Source organism: Colius striatus, chromosome 11 (assembly GCF_028858725.1).
Source record: "Colius striatus isolate bColStr4 chromosome 11, bColStr4.1.hap1, whole genome shotgun sequence".
Taxonomy (NCBI): domain Eukaryota; kingdom Metazoa; phylum Chordata; class Aves; order Coliiformes; family Coliidae; genus Colius; species Colius striatus.
This window is the reverse complement of record NC_084769.1, coordinates 678,016-697,856: the sequence shown is the minus strand read 5'-3', so window position 1 is coordinate 697,856 and position 19,841 is coordinate 678,016. Positions and strand designations below refer to the sequence as shown.

General features: G+C 41.9%; 1 protein-coding gene across 1 annotated transcript in view; it reads right to left on the bottom strand.

Moving 5' to 3' along the window:
• Positions 1-376: 376 nt before the first annotated feature.
• Positions 377-19,841, bottom strand: part of CCDC148 (coiled-coil domain containing 148) — a 52,932-nt gene continuing 33,467 nt past the window's right edge. Inside the window, exons 10-14 of the mRNA XM_010197268.2 lie at positions 16,423-16,563; positions 10,518-10,636; positions 5,061-5,178; positions 2,455-2,595; positions 377-523 (exon numbers count right to left, since the gene is read on the bottom strand). Coding sequence (XP_010195570.2) covers positions 377-523; positions 2,455-2,595; positions 5,061-5,178; positions 10,518-10,636; positions 16,423-16,563 — 666 coding nt within the window. The remainder of the gene's footprint in view (positions 524-2,454; positions 2,596-5,060; positions 5,179-10,517; positions 10,637-16,422; positions 16,564-19,841) is intronic.

The window sequence follows — 19,841 nt, the reverse complement described above, 5'->3', positions numbered from 1 at the left end:
AGTCACCCATCATAATATAAAGTGACTGTTTTGCAAAGCTGTTCTGGATTCACGCTGTCAAATCAAAAGCAGAGTTCCTGCTCAAGATGCTCTACGTCAGACTGGCCTGTGGTGGCTGCAGAGTCCTTCACACACAGGTGAAAGCAGAAAGGGACAATGACACTGCAACAGCATGTGCCAACCAAAGGTTTACAGAGTCCTCCCAAAGGCAGATGCAAAAGGTGTAGCACTGCCCGAGAAAGGCACGTTGGTTTCCGGGTGCTTGCACACAGTGAGAACTGAGCAGTGACACAGCCCAAGGGAAGTTTATTTAAAGTTTTCGCGTTACAGGCAAGATGATACTCCTGAAGCCTCTCTGCTCCTGATATGAGGCACTCTACATTTTAAAAGCTGTAGATTCCATATCTCTTCTTGGAAGCCTTGGTGGAGGAATTTTTGGCAGGATCTCTTTTGCATAAAGTGTTTTCAGAAGTCCAGCTTCTCGGAGAGCTAACTCAACACGAAGCCTAGGGTCAGAAATGATCTGTCAAAATAAACCACAGCAACGATAAGCAGAAACAAACCAACACTTTCCCCACACACAGCGTCTCTCACAGGTTATCTGTGGAGATACATGTATATTTACAGGTTTTTTCAAACATTCTTTTAAACTATGGTCATAAAATAAAGCCTTCAAAAGCAGAGAAACTACAGTGAACGAGCCTGCCTTGCCTCACTGCACATACCTTGATATCATCCTTTTTAATACTAACATTCACAAACTATTTTAACAGAGAGCCCTGGTTGTCATTCATCAGCAAAACTCGAAGGGTAGGTGAAAAACAGAGGGGCTTGGAATTCAGTCTCAGTGAAGAGTTGCTGACTTCTCTAATGTTCCCTGTCAATACAGCCCTGCTTTCAGCACACGACTTTTAATCCCTTTCTGTTTGTTCCTGTGGAATCTGAGTGCTTCAAATGCATTTATGATGTTTCTCACACTGATGCCTTGTAACTGCATGGCAGCACCAACTCCATTTTACATAACCACAATTAATACCCATAGAAATAACTTATCACATTTGTCAGAAGGTTCTCTGACAGAATTTGTAAACCTCTTTCAAATCCACTTTCTGTGATCTACAGGGGGGGAGCAGTGAAAGTCCAAGAGAGTGTTACATGGCCTTCAGTTCCAGCATCGCCTGCCTCAGAGCCCAGAGCTGCTGGGCAGGACAGCACTGGGCAACACCATCCACAGCCACTGCAGCTCTGGGCTGGAGCATGCTCAAATGCTTGTCAGGAATTGCATATTACAATCTGAGCAGTACCAAAATCCATCTGGAGTCAAAACAAAAAGAGTATTCTGAGAATTCAGGTATCAATCCCAAATACACATGTTCAGAGCACTTTTAAGCCGAGGCTTTTCAGAACCTCACACAATGTACATTTTAATAGCCAAACAAAAACTACATCTCTTGTACCCCAGAAGCCTTAAAACGGGATGTGCTGGACAAGCTGAGTTATAGACATCATTAAATTCCAGCTTATTCAGTGCTAAAAGAAAGCTTTTAAGCCATAGAATTGTATCACAGCACTTCTCTTTCTGTAAACATATATTTCAAATTCCAGAGTGGGAACAATTTCAAATGCATAGACTGAGCAAATGGGAGACAGTAAGGGAATAAAAAATCCTCCTCTATGTTGCTTAGTGCCATTGGAATTTGAGCTGGCATTGTCCTCAGCAATCTGAGTGACCTGAAAACAGGAACATAGTTGCTTCAGTTCCCTGCTTCATTTACATCTCACTGGTTTCTTCTCCTTGCATATCACATCCCAACTTATCCTCAATCCAGAAAGAGTGCACAGATAGTGAAGATACTAATTTTCAGGTTATGAAGAGATCTGTGCTGTGCACAATCTTCCAAGACAAATAATACCCAGTAATTAAGTTACCTGTGACACGGCCCTTTTGTATAAAACCACGAGAGCTTCACTGAGTAGTGAAGTGCTGAGTCAATTCACTTCAAACACTTGGTACAGCACTAACCAGAGCAGGTGGAAAGGAGGCACTCTTAATAAAAGCATGAACATGTAAAAGGGGTGAGTTTTGAAATGAACAACAGAGCAAACAGATCAGCTGAAAAGCCCAGCAAATACAGGACCTGCCCAAAGGTCCATTTAGCCCAGTACCCTCTCTCCAGCAGTGGCAGTGAGAGATGCTGTTTGGGGATAACCCAGGAGCCCTTTGGGGTCCACTCTTGTGCTCCTCCAGCATCTGCAGTGGATACCACTGATTAACCTGCCTGTTATTCCTAATGTTTTTCTCTTTACAAACGTTCTATTCTATATCCTACTGTTACTATTGCTATTTAGGATCTACCGTTACTGTCATATGCAATACTGTATTACACTATCATATATTGCTATGCAGATCCATGCACATACAATAAACTGTATCATATGGTTACAGGCAAGTACCTGCTGTTCACTGTATGTATGCAACTTAAACAGTGGCTTCTGAAGATCAAACTCTTCTTTGGTTCCAATGCCCATCCGAGCTTTAGATGCCACTGTATCAGCCAGCACTCTGCCTGGATCTAATTTTGCAACAACAGCAACCTAAAACACACCACATGAAAATCACAGTTACTGTCTGTGTAGACCTAAGGTGAGGAGTGGTTAATGTCAATAACACATCCTTACACAACACAATCATTTACCTGTTTTAAAAATGTCAAAAGTTGTCTTAAACCACCTTGTATCCACATATAAAAGTTGTAAAGGTTAGAAGTTGAATCCAGAGTGAACCCACTTTGACAGAGAAAAACCATCAGGGCTTTTTTTTTCCTGTTTCCCAATGGAGACAATTTGATTGACTGGACTTAACACAGCACTGTGCATGCCCAGAACTGCAGGAAAGCACCTGCTCTGTGGGCAGCCTGCACACTGTGAATGCCAGTTGTCAGGCCTTGACAACACAAACTTGAAAGCTGGACAGCATTTCCATGAAGAGAGAGCATACACTGCACACCCCTGGTCAGAAGTAAGCTACCAGCAAACAGGTCTTCTCAAATATGTGCATATTGAGCCAGGATGCTGCAAGAGAGAAGCAAAAGCAGCCTTGGTAGCAGAACGACACAAGTTCTGCTGTTCAGTACCCAAAAGGAACCAGCAGACTCATGATTTACCAATACCTGTGATTCCTGGAAGTCCCAACTTTCTCCTCCTGATGGAAGTAAAGGTGTTCAGATCAGTGCTTCATTTTTACAGAGTAACAGGCAGTGACACTGAGTGATATGCCACAAAGAACATAATTATTTGGGTTTTTTTTCTGAAGCACATGTGTTTTAACTGTTTAATTTCCAGGGCTAGATCAAAGACTCTCTCAGACATTGGACTGTGCAAGAGTCAACCCTTTTTCACTGCTTGTTTTCTTTGTGCTAAAATATTCAGATACAGGCTAATGTTGCATTGGAAAATACAGAAATATGCATGAACAACGTTATCAAGTCAGGACACTGTCTGAAGGGCTAAAACCAGAACAAAGATCTAAAACTGTATATGATTTCCCCCTTCTTTTTAATAAAATGCCATATTTGCATTTACAGGCTGTCAAAATATACAGATTGGATGATTTTACTGAAGACATATTTTTTCTCCCATACAACAAAAGAGCATATTTTACAAAGCAGTATTTCATTAGTGTGAAACAGAGCAAAAAATACTGGTTAGAAAAATGTAATGAAGTGGGAACTCTCCCCTCCTGGTCAAAGGCCATTCTAGAAGCATTTTCTACCTTGGCAAGAGAATTGGGTCAGTCAGAGGAGATCAACAGATCACAACCCTCAATGAGCCTCTTGTAAAATCTGATGCAAAAGACAATGCAATTCAACCAGTGACTTTGAGAAGACATAAGAGTTGTTATTAAAAATGCACTGGCAACCTAAAATAATACTGCTAATACTGCAAAGTATTTCACTGAATCAGATTATTAAAACTAAAGCATTATTGACTATAAAGGAGCCTGTGTTCTAGAGTTTAACAAAGGAAACAACAGGCTGATGATCCCTTAGGTTTATTTATCCCTGTTCTGCTCAGCTTCCCCACAAAAGATGGCTTGGAGTATTTGACCTCGGTTATATTTTTCTTTCTTCTTGACTTTGTACCCCTAAATGTTGAGTGAGAGCATTTATAAGGCCACAGACATGCCAAGAGGGACTAAGGAAGAATTTCCCTGGCATGCACACTGTACTAGGGTGATGAATTCTGAAGCCAAAGGACATGCTGAAGGTGAGGTCAAGGCTGCATCAAACATCCTATTGTTAAACCACAGATATTCTGGCAGAGAAAGCTGCTGCATTAGTGCTGTTTAGATCATACAAAATCAAAAAGGTTTCTGAGCACTTTTTCTCCCTCCTGTATTTTCCTTCGGCTGCACATTCAGACTGCAGTTCCTGGAGTGCACTCCAGATCTTTCCTTTAAATCTTTGGGGGGAAAAGAGAAAGATTAGGTACAAAAATAGAAATGGAGGTAAAAAATCACTCCTTTGGAAGTCATTAGTAGGAAAAAAAAACCAACTCAGTACACACAGTGTGATAAATATTAGCAAGCATTTTCTGGGGTGTGCGCTCTAACATCACGTGCGAAAGTTTCACAGAGAGTTAAATCTCTCTCTGAAGAAGTCATCCAAGGTCTGTAAGGTTTCAGAAGTCAAAAAGAAGCTAAGTTCCTCACAAAGGCTGCATAAGACTCAAAGCAGGCTTAAGATTATTAAGACAAAACACAAAAAAGCAAGGAAAAGAGCAATTGCACCCAACACAGAGAAAACAGTATTTATTTTCAGGTATAAACAGCTTCCACAGTGCAATTTAACACCATAATGTTCCTGTTGTCAGAGTTACAAAGTACACAGGCTTTATAACATGACAGAACTACAGTTCAAGTTAGACCAAAGAGCATTTTAACTTTGTCATTTATTTGCCTTCGGTAGATTGCTCTTTTTCTCTTTCACGTTACGCCACAGTATGTGTGTGTTTGCGTCTCTGCTGCACGTGAAGACACTGTACCCAGGAAACGAACCCACCTGCTGCCGGAGTGCTTCCAGGTACCTCTCTCTTGCCTCCTCTTCACGTGCTGCTTGAAGGGCCAGTTCCTTTTTTCCCAGCAATCGTTGCTCCAGCAATGCTTGTCTAAACTTCACCCTGCAAAACGACACACACACAAATGGAAAAAACACCGTCATTCTAAAGGGTAAAGTGTGAATGATAGTGCAGCTCCAAAACTCCTTTGTGTGCTTTCTAGATGCACCTAATAATAATGCAGGGGTTCATCAAAACATCTGGGAAATGCAAAGAATGCTTTTTCATTTGAACATGGTGGCATGTTGGATTTTCTGCTTGAGGCTTTTGGGGAGTTGTATTGGTTTGTTTGCTTTTGGGTCTGTTTTTTTTTAAACAGCTTGGCTAACCTTTCAGATTTCATTTCTAGGATGCAGATTTTCTCTAGCATGCTTTATATAGCCCTGCTACTCTTCCCCCCGCCCCTCATCCGTTTTCTTTGCCAAGAAAAAATGTTCTCTGACATCTGTGTACAGCAGAACAACTCGTTTCTACAACCCCTTTCGTTCAAAGAAACACATCACTCCCCATCTTATTATTGGAAGAAGCAAGAGAACTTGAGAATGACATCCTTCTTCAAAAGGAAAACAACTGGAGGTTAGCACAAATAGTCCTGAAACTTTTCCCAGGGCATCATTTTTGCTGGTCATCCTCTTCCAATGGGTTTTTATAGCCCCAGTAGTACTGCCACGACTGTATTTCTGAGGCTTTCCCTTAGTGCACTACCAAACTGTTTCTCATGAAGCTGTATCCTTTGGTATGTCACTCTGGGTCTTTTCACAGGAGGTGCCAATGCCATGCATTGTGTTCCTTCTTTTGCCCTTCAGATCTTAATTTGCCTTTGGAGAAGTGGAGGAGAAAGAGCTGGTTCAACTACAGCAAAATGTATATTTTCATAGCCTCACAATTTCAGTAAGCTCGAAGGACTATGTAATATGCTATAAACTGCTAAAATCAGAACTAAATGTGCAGTTACATTGGTAGCTAGGAAAGATCACTGCATCAATAATCCAATAACAATTATCAAGACAACCAAATTCAGCCCAAGAGAGTGGTACAAAGCTACCTGAGGGTGCTCCAGAGGCTCTCAGCTTCTTACAGTAGCCACTGTAGTTTAGGCAGATGAATGCTTACAACAGTAATCTTCAGAGGTAATTTTGTTCCAGGGAGAAAGTCTAATCTTTTTATAGGAATGAAACAATAAAAAGTAGATATTGATATTTCTCTGAAAAATGACAACGATGACATTTAAAACCTTTCACTCTGCTTGAGCTGACTGCTGAGACACGTGTTCTACAATCCTCCACTGTTATCAAAGGTGAAGTTCAGTACCTTCTGTAAATCACCCAGAAGGAAAACTGAGGGGTGTTCATCCAGCTCCAGTTCCAAACAGTTTGTCTCTGCTGCAGAAGTTTTCATGTCCATAGGAACATAAAGCATTGACAAATGGAAACGTTTTATGGCCTTTCCATCCCTAGTTTGAATAGACTATGCAATCCACTGCCAATTCTTGATGCAGCTTTTGGTGCTCCTAAGAAAGAGGTTCATGTTTGCATGACCGTGTTGTCACAAGGAGATCATCATCTTGTTCATGCTGGAGAAACCAAGGCCAGTAGCAACAAAGATTAGGTTTTGTTGTCAGAGGGCAGAGGCAGAGCTGTGAAATCTTCACTCGGGGAAGGGAGAGAACTTTGCAAATACGTATTCAGCTTCACAGTGTGAAGTTTTCCATAAGCATCATTTCATCAAACCTCTGCTTTCAGACACTGTCTCATAAATATTCAGTAGGAAATAATGAACTGATATGCTTACTGTTAGAGCTTTAGCAAAGCTTCCCTAAATTGTGCTACAATGCAGAAAGACATTTTTGCCCCTATCACAACTTATCCTGTTTGCTGTTGTCAGTTGAACAGATCTCACAAGAACAGTAGAAGGCTTTGTCTTGGTGGCTGTGACAGGCTGAACAGCACGAGGCAGCTGGCGCAGGAAGAGTTTAACACAGGGATCTGACCATTTGAGAAGCAGCCATCAGCTGCCGTGCCAGCGCCAATGGGCCGGGTCCTGAGCTGCCGTGGGCGCTATGGGGAGCACAGCCCGACCCAGCCCGCAGCTCTGACACCCAGCAGCACGAGCTCCAACCACAGCCACTGCCACCACCGACTCCTCCAGCAGCCTGCTTGCCTGCCCAGCTTCATGAACTGCTTCAACATCCCAATATTTGCCCACGATTCTTCTGGATTCTTTCTGTGCTGTGTCCCTTCAACCTGGAGCACCAACTGAATAGAATGGGAGGGTTTTGGGGGAGCAGGAGAGAGCTGTGCTTCAGGAAGGGGAAAAGCTTGGTGTGGGGCAAGACGGGAGAGAAGAAAGGCTATCTGCATGCATTCCCAGCACAGAACTGCTGCAAGGAGCACAAGGGAGGGATGCAGTACATCACCCCTGGCACATGATAAACAGAGCTCCAAGGCAAACAGCTGCCATTGCCACGTTTCTGACAGACGGATAAAGTTCTTGCAAAGAGAAATCCCTTCCTTCTGACTCCTCCACTCCTGCCCTTCCAGTTCAGGGCCAAGACTGGCAGCGGTACAGGTGCTGGGTTAAAATGCTTGCAAATGGTTCTCATTCATTGCCCCACTGGAGAACACAACTGTGCCAATCTGCTTCTCACAGGCAGAGAGTGAAAATATTTGCACAATTTCATGCCAATTTAATTCTCACCCTGCAACATTAATGCATAAACTATTGCTCTGGGGGAGAAGGAATGTTCTTTTAGAACATCTATGTATATTCCATTCACTCCATAGCTAAGGACCCTACAGAGAACCTGACTGGAATGCACCGCTTAGAAGAAAAAAGGGGGAAGCAGACTGTTAGCAACAGACAAACATCTGCCCTTTTAGATGCTAATTCTTGAAGCACAGTAAGACTTAAGTGCAGTTTGTAGTTCTCAATACCACATTAAAAGAGCTTAAAATTCAGGGTCCTAAAGACACTGGTATGTAGACCTAACTTAAGGTATTTAGAATAACTAGACGTGTGTGATCCTGCACGCTTATAAAGGATCAGCTGCAGCAGATGTACATCCACACTTATCTATACTTTCCATGGGCCATATGTACACTAACTTCTTACTCCTGAAGTAGATCCACCAGTTGCCCCAGCTTAACAGGATAAAGTCCTGACGAGTGCCAGTAAGGAGAATGCACACCATTTATCTAGTACCAGCTTTGTTTCTGGAGCACATGTCTCTCTGGAGCTGTCCTTTTCACTTTTCAGATGTGGGCAGCCCATACCTTTTATGATCCACACTAGTAACCAGAGCTCTTGTCCAGACAGTTTTAGTCTGGAGTTCTTAGCCAGAAGGAGTTCAAATTTGCATTTTCTGCGTTATCAGACAGAACATACAATAGTCTAGGTAAGGGCACCTCCAGCCCTGTTCTCATAGCTGGAACACTATCAGCAAACAACACAAAACAAATGAAAGTAGAAAACCAAAAGGGAGTATGATTTTTGCCTATTTCTTGGGGCATTTGACAGGATCTGGGCACACCAAAAAATGAAATGTACCATCAGTTAAATGTTTCCACTGTCTGACAGTCACCAAGCAGAGGAGTTATAGAAAGCAAATTTGGACTTAGTCACTTGAAATGAGCTTCAGGTGCCTTTAATCCTTTTCTTTGATCTAGTCATAGCTCTGGCTGTTAAGCATCTTCACAAAGATGTTTACAACGATTACAAAGTGAGACCTGAATAAATAGAGCACCACAGTGACTCTGGGATAGTATTTTTTATAAACCTGATGATTTAATTTTAAGTTACAAGTGATTCAGGATTACAGTAGACCATTTTCTTAATATCTTATTGTACCTGCTAGAAACTCTGGGACTGCCCAGGCCATATCTTGTACTTCTGCCAGTCAGCTCACAATCCAAAAGAGACTAAAAGCATATCAGATCAGAACTGTGGTACTGGCCTGTGCGGGTTCAGAAAAGCCTCAAAAGCAATTTAAGTGCCACAAAAGGTGAAACATGTATGAATACTATTGATTCCTACAGGACTGCAGTTGTCATTATGACAGTGTGTCTACCTTCATTCATACTTTACAATACCTTATACCATACTTGTGGCACTACAGTATCCAACAACAGTAACACCTCTCTGCCTCTTTTTGATTAATGTTTCTGAAGGCTTTGAAGATTAAAAGCATTAAGTCATTTCAAAGAGTTATTAATCTCCACAAACAGTGTGTGTTTTCCTTTAAACTGTTTAATTTTGTAGCCAATTCTGGGTATCATACTGCTGAGCACTTACTGACTTCTGATCCATACCAGCCCCAAGGTGTGATCACTTCCTTCCTGCATTCCTCAATGAACTGTGCCATTTCCTTGCATTTTATGCTGTAACTCTATTAGCATAAGAAAACAACATTCCCTAACTGTCTGGCATAGCACAGGGCACAGGTTTAAAGAAAAGTCTTTCTTTTCCTGATCAGTTCTTGCAGAAAACTCAGTTATTCAAGTATGTGTCTTTCTTTTGCTATGAGCTAAAATCGTTGTGGGTATGTTTAAGGAAAACTACAGATGTATCTGTAGCATAAGGATACTGACATGTCAATTGAGCTGTCAGCAAGGTATCCTAACAAAATAAGATTGAAGAAATGTTTCCTACAGAATGCTTAAGACCAAGTTTAATACGCTAATGCCAATGGTACTTTAACCCTATTTTAATTACATCTCCAGTCCATGCAATTTGCTGACTCTCTCTATGTAAAACAAGTTAAGCCTGTGATTTGAGAGCAATTATAACCAGACTACACACAGAGGGGTTTATGCTCCTCTGTGATACAGGAATTCCTCTATGAAGTCAAGTACCTCTTTCACAGGTCAGCAAAGGCCATATGCTCCTACATATATATACATATGCAAGGATTCAAGCGTTAACAGGCTGAAGCCCTAAATCAAATCAAACAGGTGAAGAGCATCTACAACTAGATGTGCTGTTTAAGACTCTCTAAAAGAATACTAAATGACTTAGAGGCTGTTAAGTGCTTAATGTACTCCATCCATCCCTCAAACGAAACCAACCTGATTATAAATAACTTTGCAAAGGGGGAATGTAGAAGGTCCTATTACCCAGCTACAACTAAAAGATCATGAAGAGAGCTGGTTTTGATCTGTGTGCCCTATCAGGATTACAGCAGTTTAGCACTTGCAAAGGTCTGAAACTTTAACGGATATGAATTCATTCCAACTAACAAATAAACTGTGTCCAGGACACAATCATGCTGCAGCCTTGATGTACAGACTGGGGTAACTCCCAAACAGGAATTTATCCTAATTTAAAAAGGGGAGGAATCAAAGCAAATTAGATTACAAGAAGTTCCCACTGATATAACAGGTATTCACACATTTAATTTCTTTTACCTTTCTCTGTCTTTAGCTGCTTGTTCAGCCATTAATTTTCTTAACTCCTCCAGACGCTGTAGATCTTTCTCTTCCTGTTCTCGCCACTTGAGCTGTTTTTCAGCCCAGTATTTTTTCACCTAGAGTTTCAACACACACACAACAAAGTACAATCATTCACGAGCCAAGGTAGTGAGAAAAATAAAGTACAAAAAGCATTAAGTTAAAGAATTTCCAATGTTGACCTTTTTTAAACAAAATTTATATTTTAAACAGCATGGGCAATGAAAAGATTTAGGTGGAGAACAACAGACTGCGGTGCCTCTGCAACAAAAACAGTAAAATCAGACTGCATTCATTAGTTTGAGTACCGTTATCAACTGCAAACCAAAGACCACCACTTTCTTTGGCTCCTTGCTTTCACGCTCTGCCATCAAAACCTTCAACGATGCTGCCCAAGTGAGTGAATGTTCCTTGATTTAAAATATCCCATCTTAGCTCGAGCAGCTGGATCCACATCAGCGCAGTCCATTCTGGCTGAGGTGGAGACCCCACTGAGGAAAGAAAGCAGCATGTGAGTGGTCTGGTGTGAGTATGAAGCTTTGTGAAAGCTGAGTGTGAAAGAATGGCCTCAACAAGACAGTGAAAGCTGAGCAAGGAATCTAGTCTGGAAAGATGAGGCTTTTTGGATGCAAAACAAGAAACTGGGATTTAAAGCAAATACTGCTGAAATGAAACTAGGATTCTTCATTTGAATAAATTCTACAGGATTTCATTCCTAAAACCACGGCAGTTCCTCAAAGACAACTGGTGCAATTTTCAGCAAGCTTGTCATACGCACCTTGCCATGACACGTTACAAACTGTAGAATCATTTAGACTGAAAAAGACCCTTAAGATCACCGAGTCCAACTGTGAATCTAATGCTGCCATAGACACCACTAAACCATGTCCCTTAGCTCCATGGTTTTGGAATCCTTCCAGGGGTGGGGACTTCACCACTGCCCTGGACAAACTGTGCCAGGGCTCAACAACTCTCTTGGTGGAATTTTTTTTCCCTATCTGAAATCTAAACCTCCCCTGGTGCAACTCGAAGCCATTTCCTTGTGTCCTGTCGTTTGTCACTAGGGAGCAGAGACCAACATTCCCCTGGCCACAGCCTCCTGCCATGGAGTGTCAGAGAGGGCTCCTGTCTCCCCTCAGGCTCCTCTTCTCCAGGCTCAACACCCCCATTCCCTCAGCCCCTCCCCAGCCCCTTGTGCTCCAGCCCCTTCCCCAGTTCTGTGCCTGGCTCTGGCCACGCTGCAGCCCCTCAGTGTCCCTGTGGCAGTGAGTGAGGGGCCCAGCACTGACACAGCCCTGGAGCTGCAGCCTCCCCAGGGCCCAGCACAGGGGACAATCACTCCCTGCTCCTGCTGCCACCCCAGTGCTGATCCCAGCCAGGATGCCACTGGCCTTCTTGCCTACCTGGGCATGCTGCTGACTCCTGTTCAGACAGCTGTTGACCAACACCTTAACGCTAACTGAAGAAGAGAACTGCAGTGGTATGCTTCCCAAAGTTTCACATGGTGGCTCCAGCTAACTTCACAAGCCAAAAAGCAGTTCAGAAAGCTGACAGAGTAGATTTTCTTAGACAGAGGAATACAAATCACCTTCCCATCTTTGAAGTGCTGACTTCAGAGTTTTTTTAATGCAATTTCCAAGAAATCTGAATCACACAGGAATTCAGGATCACGACTCCAACATTGCATTCCTAAGCTACTGTCAGATGAATCCATCCAGGTAGTGGTTAAAAGTGCTGCAGCCACTGTGACAGGGTTTGTAAGGATCTCAGGAGGTCATCTGCCCCACAGAGTATGATCTGCATCAGTTAAATCATTCCCATCAGGTAAGGTATCCCTGACACACACGTGCATTTGTTGGCTCACTATTACTGTCACATCTTCCCCACTCCAGCTGCCGCAGTGGTTTGCCAGCAGTGCTGCTTCTCATAAGCAATCCGTTAGGTACGAAGTGCGATATCTGTAACGTGGGACAAGGTCAGCAGTGACTGCAGTAAAGGCAACTCTCTAGCCCTTTTATTTGTCAGCTGCGTTTAGAAGAAGCTGTTGCCTGCCACTTTCACAGAGATGAGCCTCTCTCACTTCAGACACCTGGCAGGGGCACAGAATCTTGGCATTCCTCTCCCATAACAGACAAAATCCATTGTGCTTGCGGAGTCGACTGCAGGAAATATCCTTCTGTAAATCCTGCTCTGCAATCCACAGAAGTACAGCAACATTTCCTGATAATGCTACATGCAAACGAGGGCCCGTGGCTGACATCAAGCAGGGCTGTCAGGAGCCAGTGATTAAACGCTGTATTAAAACTGATGATGGCATGCAGTAACTTTCATGGAGGTCAAGAAACCATCTTCTGGGGAACAGAAAGTGCAGAGCACCATTAACTGCACAACCGAATGAGCACCACATCCTGAATCTGAGTGCACTGACTGAGAGAGCAACTCCATCCTCCTGTGACACACCAGATCAGTGCACAGCAGCAGTTGGAAGGAAAACTAAACATGTCTTGTGTCAGGACATGGTATAAAAACAAACAGGAAAAAACCCAGAAAATACATTTAAAGTTCCCCATGCAGTTTTGGTCTCTCCCTCTCTCAAAGGAACCTTTTCCTGTGGAAAGGAAAATGTTAATGATCAAAGGTTCATTGTGCTTGTAAGAGTTTTCCTACAGGCACTGAAGGAATGGGACAGGGCTATTCAGATGGAGAAGTGATAACTCATGGGGGATTTCATAAGAAGCCTACAAATTCACAAGTGTCACAAAGAGGCTGGATGGAGATCGATCCTGCTTCTCCAACATGAGAACTACAAAGCTCCAGCTAACACTAGCAAGAACCAAGATCTGCAACACTCCTCGTGAAGTGAGTGGAAGGCTGTTGGATCTCCTTGCTGATAGATGCAAGAAGATTCAGGAAAGACCCGGCAAATGTCAGAAGAGAGAGCCCCTGGGGAGGGCTTACTAAATTGATGAGCCATATCAGCATCAGGGAACAGCTGGAGTCAGGGAAAGCAGCCAGGACAGAGGGAGGGAAATTACTTCACATCCTCTATTGCTGTGGTCACTACTTGAAGCAAAAGATAGTGCTGGGTGGGCTCCTGTCTGTGCCTGTGTCAGGCAACATGATGATCCAGCCATTTCTCGTATCCTTTTGTCTATGGAAAAGTCCAGCACATTTCAGTATAACGCCTCCTCTATTTCCTCATCTTGCAGCCTCTTGCCTTGACTGAAGCTAAGCTGACCTATCCCACCCATTCCAGCTATTAACATGCAATAACAGCAGCACTACACACATACAAACAATCACATGCCATGTCATCCACAACGGATACCACAGCTTGTCTTTTCTGTGTTATATGGAGCACTCTGCTGTGTCAACAAGAATAGTAAGGAAGACATGGTAGATCTACAAGGGTTAGTGCTCTTGCAATTTCTCTTTGTGGTACTTCTCACTCTTTCATGTCCACTTTTGCTTTTTGTCCATTCCCTGTGCAGGTACTAGAAAAGAAAGACAAGCTGGGACACAGAAATAATGCCAAATGCTAACCAGAACAAAAGAACAGCCAGAGAATGGCACAGTGCTTCATACCACCTCAGGGCTGTCTGACAAACCCCTCAACTCCTTGGACCTAACAGACTTCTTGGCAATTGCTACAACAAACAGAAAGTCAAAAGCTATAAAGGGTAGTGTTTACCTTGAAAATCAAGACTGAGCTTTTGAAAAGACTGTGAGGACAGAAGCATGTGACAATGCTGCCACTTGCAATTCACTGTGTTTATAAAATTTAAAATGCAGCTTGAAAAATAGAGAACGGAAGCTTTAGAAGAAGATGCACAAATCTAGGAAAACCTTAAGGGCTTCACTAATCTAAGAAAATGTTACTTTTCAAATTAATTATAAAAGCAGTTATGAAATTACATCTCACTAATCTGTTGATTTTACAATTAAATGCATGAAATTCCTGTGGAGGTCTAAGCTACATGATTCTGCTGAAAGACTGTGCTCTGCCAAGAATGTGTATTTCATCTCTAAGATAAATTGCAGAAAAAGAATAAAACCAGGTGGCTAAAGCAAGTAGAGACTTCTTCAGCTAAAGAAGAAATGGGATGCATGCAGTATGTAAATGTGGTCATGACTGAGAAGAATGCACCCACAAATCACATAAAATCAATTTGAAATTAGTCAGCCTTTTCAAAAGTTGGGGATTTGCAGCAATGAGAAATAACAAAGCAATAACAGTCTATCTGAAGACAAGAAGGCTTCAGCAGCTTCAGCTTCATTTCTCCAGATAGCACTTCTAGTCAAGTCCTTCTTTAAAGGATTGTTGATAAAACCAAATCCAAAGCTTATGCAAACTATCACCAGGAATACAATAAGCCACAAGAGCTGGTTTTGACCTGTTTGACATAGCATGAAGATATATTTCTTTGGACAAAGCAAGGAAAAGACACTTGACTGCCATAAAAATACATATGGAAAGTGTACAGTGTAGGACTCTTTTCACTCTTGTGCTAAGGCAGTCAGTTTCACCACCTGCAAGTCAACTTTTCTGCTTTTAATAAGTGTGGTAAATTGGTTTAGTAACAACTTAATCGTGCTGTAAGTATGGATAGTTTTGTGTTTGAGGTTTTTTTTCCATGCAAAGAATGTCACTGCAACAGACATATCAACTGACATGAGAACTCATCAAATTCTAGGGTGTTTAACTGCCATATTGTAGTACTACCAAGTAAACTCTTGCCCCCAGTAAGATACATTATGCAGAAATGTGGCAGATAAAGAAAGACAGGAAGGCAAAATCTAAAGAGAAAACACAGTAACATGTATAAAGATTACGTTTTCTTCCTTCAGCACAGGCTTTCTGTAGCGTCACAAATACTGATGTTGGTACAGCTTTCACAAACATCAAGAAAATTCTCTATTTAGAAAGTTTAGCCTTGTTTTCTTAACTCCCTAACTGGCATGTTATAAGACCACAGCTTTTAGCAACCCCTCTCATAAACACTTTAGCATGAGTGGTCCCCTAAGAATAAAAAGATTATTGACCCATCAGCATTTGAAAGACAAACAATAAGAATAGATAACATTCACTGATCCCTCCCCAGGAATAATTGTGCAAGTCTTAACAAACACTGCCACGGGTGAGTTTTTCTCTAAACACACCAGATTTCAGTGTCAAACTGAAAAATCAAAAAAAGAGGTAAAGTTCTAACAGAACTACCTCCCCGATTTTTGTCACATCATTTAAATAGAAAGGTCAGCACAAATAGGTATGTGACACAGCCTGATTTTCTGAAAGCATGATACTCACTATAATGGACTTCTGATTTGTCTGTGAAGCTGAAGTTTAAACTTAAGCATCAAAGCCATTTCACAGGTAGTCACCATATAAGGACTTAGACTAACTTAGCACAGACTGGTGGTATCTTGAAATGGTTAACACAGCATTGTGCTTCAGGCCCACTTTTAAGGTCCTTGTGCTGCAAAGTGCAGTGCGCTATCTTGCAGACAATATCCTGTAAAGCTCATTTGCTGCATTGCAGCATACTTAACTGCAGCACAGGAAGCTTTCAGAGTCTTTGCCACATTGCTCAAAGTAAGAGTTAGACACCCAGTAGTGCCTCTGTGCTGATTTGTTGTGACACAGTCACATACACTCATTTCTACACATCTTTTTCTAGGAACATAATGAAGTAATACAATTAATGTGTATGATTAGGCAGCTTTAAAGCTAAAATGGACAGTAACCATTTCCTCATCTTTGTACTAATACTTAGCAAGAATACAAGGTAGTGAGATCAGTTAAAGACTTTAAAGGCAACTGTATGCAATAACATATGCAAAAATGTGTAGAAGTTTGTCATACTTTCTCTTTCTCCTGAGCTCTACGAAGCATTTCCTGCTCTTTCTGTAGCCTCTCTTTCTCATCTTTCTGTTCCTTTCTTCTGGCAGCTACAGCAGCTTCCAGTTTAGCAGCCTCTTCCTGCTGTGCTTTCCACTGTAGAACCTGGAAGAAAGGTTTGAAAAGACAGTGCTGCAGCAGACTTGTGTAATATCATGATCTGCCAGACTTAGACTGGGAAGGAAAGCCATGTAATCCATTTACAAACTAAGACTTACAATCCTGTCAGCAGTATGTATTCATTCAGTAAGTGCCATCTTTCAGTGTGTTCATGTGCCCCTCGTTACCTGACTGGCATGGGATGCAACGGAATCACACATGGAAAAAATCCTAGGCAAAATTGCCACAGCCACCCTAGTAACATCAGATCTAAACTCCCTTTCAGTGCTTAGCTTTCAGCTACATGTAAATGATAAACAAATCTATGAGTGAGTGGAGACCCACACCAACAGAGCAGAGGCTGCTCGCACCCCTCACCTCGGGCATTGTGGTAACGGCACTTCGCTTCCCACCAGCACTCTGTGGAAACCCACAGACTCCAGAGACAGACACTTCACCTTTTCTCAGCTTTCCAACCATGCAAAATCAGTCTGAGATCCCTGCTATCTGCCCTAGGGTTGTGACCAGTACCTATAAAGTTTTGTACATCTGACACATCAGCTGCAGCTCGGCTGCCCTCAGACTGCTGGTTAAGCAGGTGCAGAAGCAGGGCAGGGACCAGCTCTACCACATCTCTGGCTACAGGACTTGTCATGCTTCTTAACAACATGTATCAGGGACAGGGTGGATCACTGAGCTCAACATGCCAAATATCCACTCTTGTCATATTCCTGACACGCTGCATTGGTGAAACAACACAACACATCCTCAGTATCTGGCTATGGGTAATGGCTTACTTTCCATGTGCATGGATCCCTGATTTACCTCCATGGTGTTGAGAGCAATTGTGTGCTCATCTGTTTCACACCAGTTTCAATAGGATAAACAATGTCTCCTTTTTGTTGGCTTGCCAGCTCTTTTGCAATGGGTTTGTCAAGTGCTGACAGAACTCTGTATGCATCAAAGGAATGAGCTTTCATCCGATTTTCTATTCTACAGTAGATACTTTAACACAAAGACATTGAAATACCTATATTTTTTCCACCTTTACTGCATTTCACTAGCTGTGTGCACAGACTCTATTAATTCTTCTGTTCTGTGCTCTGTTCAACTCTCCCTGTGGTCCCAGGCTCTGTGAGTTGCATCTCTGAGTGATGCTATGTTTGCCCTGCTTCTTTGCTTTAATAACAATTATCTTCTGCTCTTTGCAAAGACTAAACATTGCTGTGACGTTCCATGTAGTGCAGGCAAAGTGATAACATAAAAATAACACGAAATTTTGTTGTAAAATTAAACTCTCTCTTTATTAGGAGATTTAAAGATACCCTGCCTGTAGTGAATGTCCTGTGACACAGACAACAGGCACTACCAAAAACGCAGGCAAAAAGCAGACAGAGGATCTACCATGCTTTCCTGAGACAGCTCTTGGAACTAAAATGCTGAATTGTTTCACTTGCTACAGCTAAAAAGGAATGTTTTGAAAATAAATGTGGAAGAACAGGCAAACATTTCTACTTCACTTTTGAAACAAACTGAAGCAAAAACGTACACATGAAAGGTGTAAAATCTATCAACAAACAAAAGATAAATGAAATCTGCTAGAAGGCTACTCAGATTGGAGCTAGAATAAACTGTAGAAGCATTTGAAGGATTTTAAACTTCTGTAAATAACATCATTGAGATTTTCTGAACTGAAATGAGGGAACTGTCAAATTACATTTAAAAAAATCTGCTTTTTTATAAGCTTGGGTTTTCCTACGTTATGCTTCACACTCCTTTCAAATAGCTTCAGTTTCCTCCAAGAATCCTCTCGATCCTTTACTGATCTTCTCTAGATACTAATATACCTATTAACCAGGAATCTTTTCCAGTTGTTTGGCTGCAGCCGTTAGTTAACACTGCAAGTCCATTGACTCAAAAAAAAGCGCAGTTAACTGATACTTCAGGGAAACTACTGGCTGGAAATGGATGGAAATGGATGGTGACAACAGAAGTGGCCCAGCAGTGAGTCTGTCAAAACAACAGCTGATTAAAGGAAAGCACGCAACAATGAAACAAAAAGTGGATACAGATACTGTGTAGTTTAATCTAATCTAAAAGAGTCTCAAACCTCCTTATTTCATTTGGTTAGCTGTTGTTTGTATGGTACATGTTACACACCAATCTCATAATGGGCCATAACCACTCTCCCCAATTATTTTCACATAGCTCTTCTGTTAAAGTCTTTGGATTCAAGTCAGAAATCAATATTGAAGCACAGGTTAGATTTTCAACAGGTTTTGTACAAACAAGTGAGCATAACTAAGTGTTAAATACATAACTTCCCTCAGCTGACAAAACATTAATCATGCGATGAGGCTCCCCAGACAAAACCGAGATGCCAATAATTCAGGGCATATCTTCACTGCCTTTGGCAATGCTGTCTACACTACCCTAAATCACTAACTAAACACACCTATTTACTCAGTGGGCAGAATCTGCTTTCCATTTTTATCTAGTTAGTACCTTTGAATGCAGGAGCCCATTGCCAATCAAGAAAATGGGTCATAAGAACAACAGAAGGAAAGTATTATACTTTCCCATTTGTTCTTCTCTGCAGGTAGCACAGTTTCCGTTATCCCTGCCACTCCTGTGTTGATTTATTCAGTGCCTTTACATTGAGTCAAAAGGAGTCACTTCCTTTAAAAAATTATTCATAATTACAACAAAAAAAGAGGAAGATCGGGGAAAAAAATGAAAAGCGGTGTTTGCAAAGTATTTCTTAGATGTGATTCAGTAGGCTGGCTTTGTGCCACCCCTTCCCTACATGAGAAGTTAGACATGGCAATAAGTCCTTCACAGAGCTGAGCTAAGCTTAAGTGTTTTATTACGTAAGAAGTTCTAAAAATCAGTCATTAAACAGTTGATTCAGATGTCAATATATTTTACTTTTTAAACCACATTCAAACACTGAAACACCTCTCTGCTGGAGAGCACTTCTAGTCCCACAGCCTCAACTCATTTTGGGGGTCAGCCTGCCTCTAAAGAGCAACGACTCAAGGGAGTACCATCCTCAGAAGATGGCAGGGGCCAGAATTAAAAGATTCCCAAACCAGTCTGTCGTGGTTTAGGCCCATCAGGGAACAAAGGCCACGATTAGCCTCGAGTACCGAAGAGGCTGAGGATTGCTCGAGGGCAGGGAGGGCTTAATTGCCGCTTAAGGTTCAGGACAAAACAGACCAGGCTACTCGGTTTTGGGGAAGAAAACAGAAAATAATTTAATGCAAAATCAACCAAAACATAAC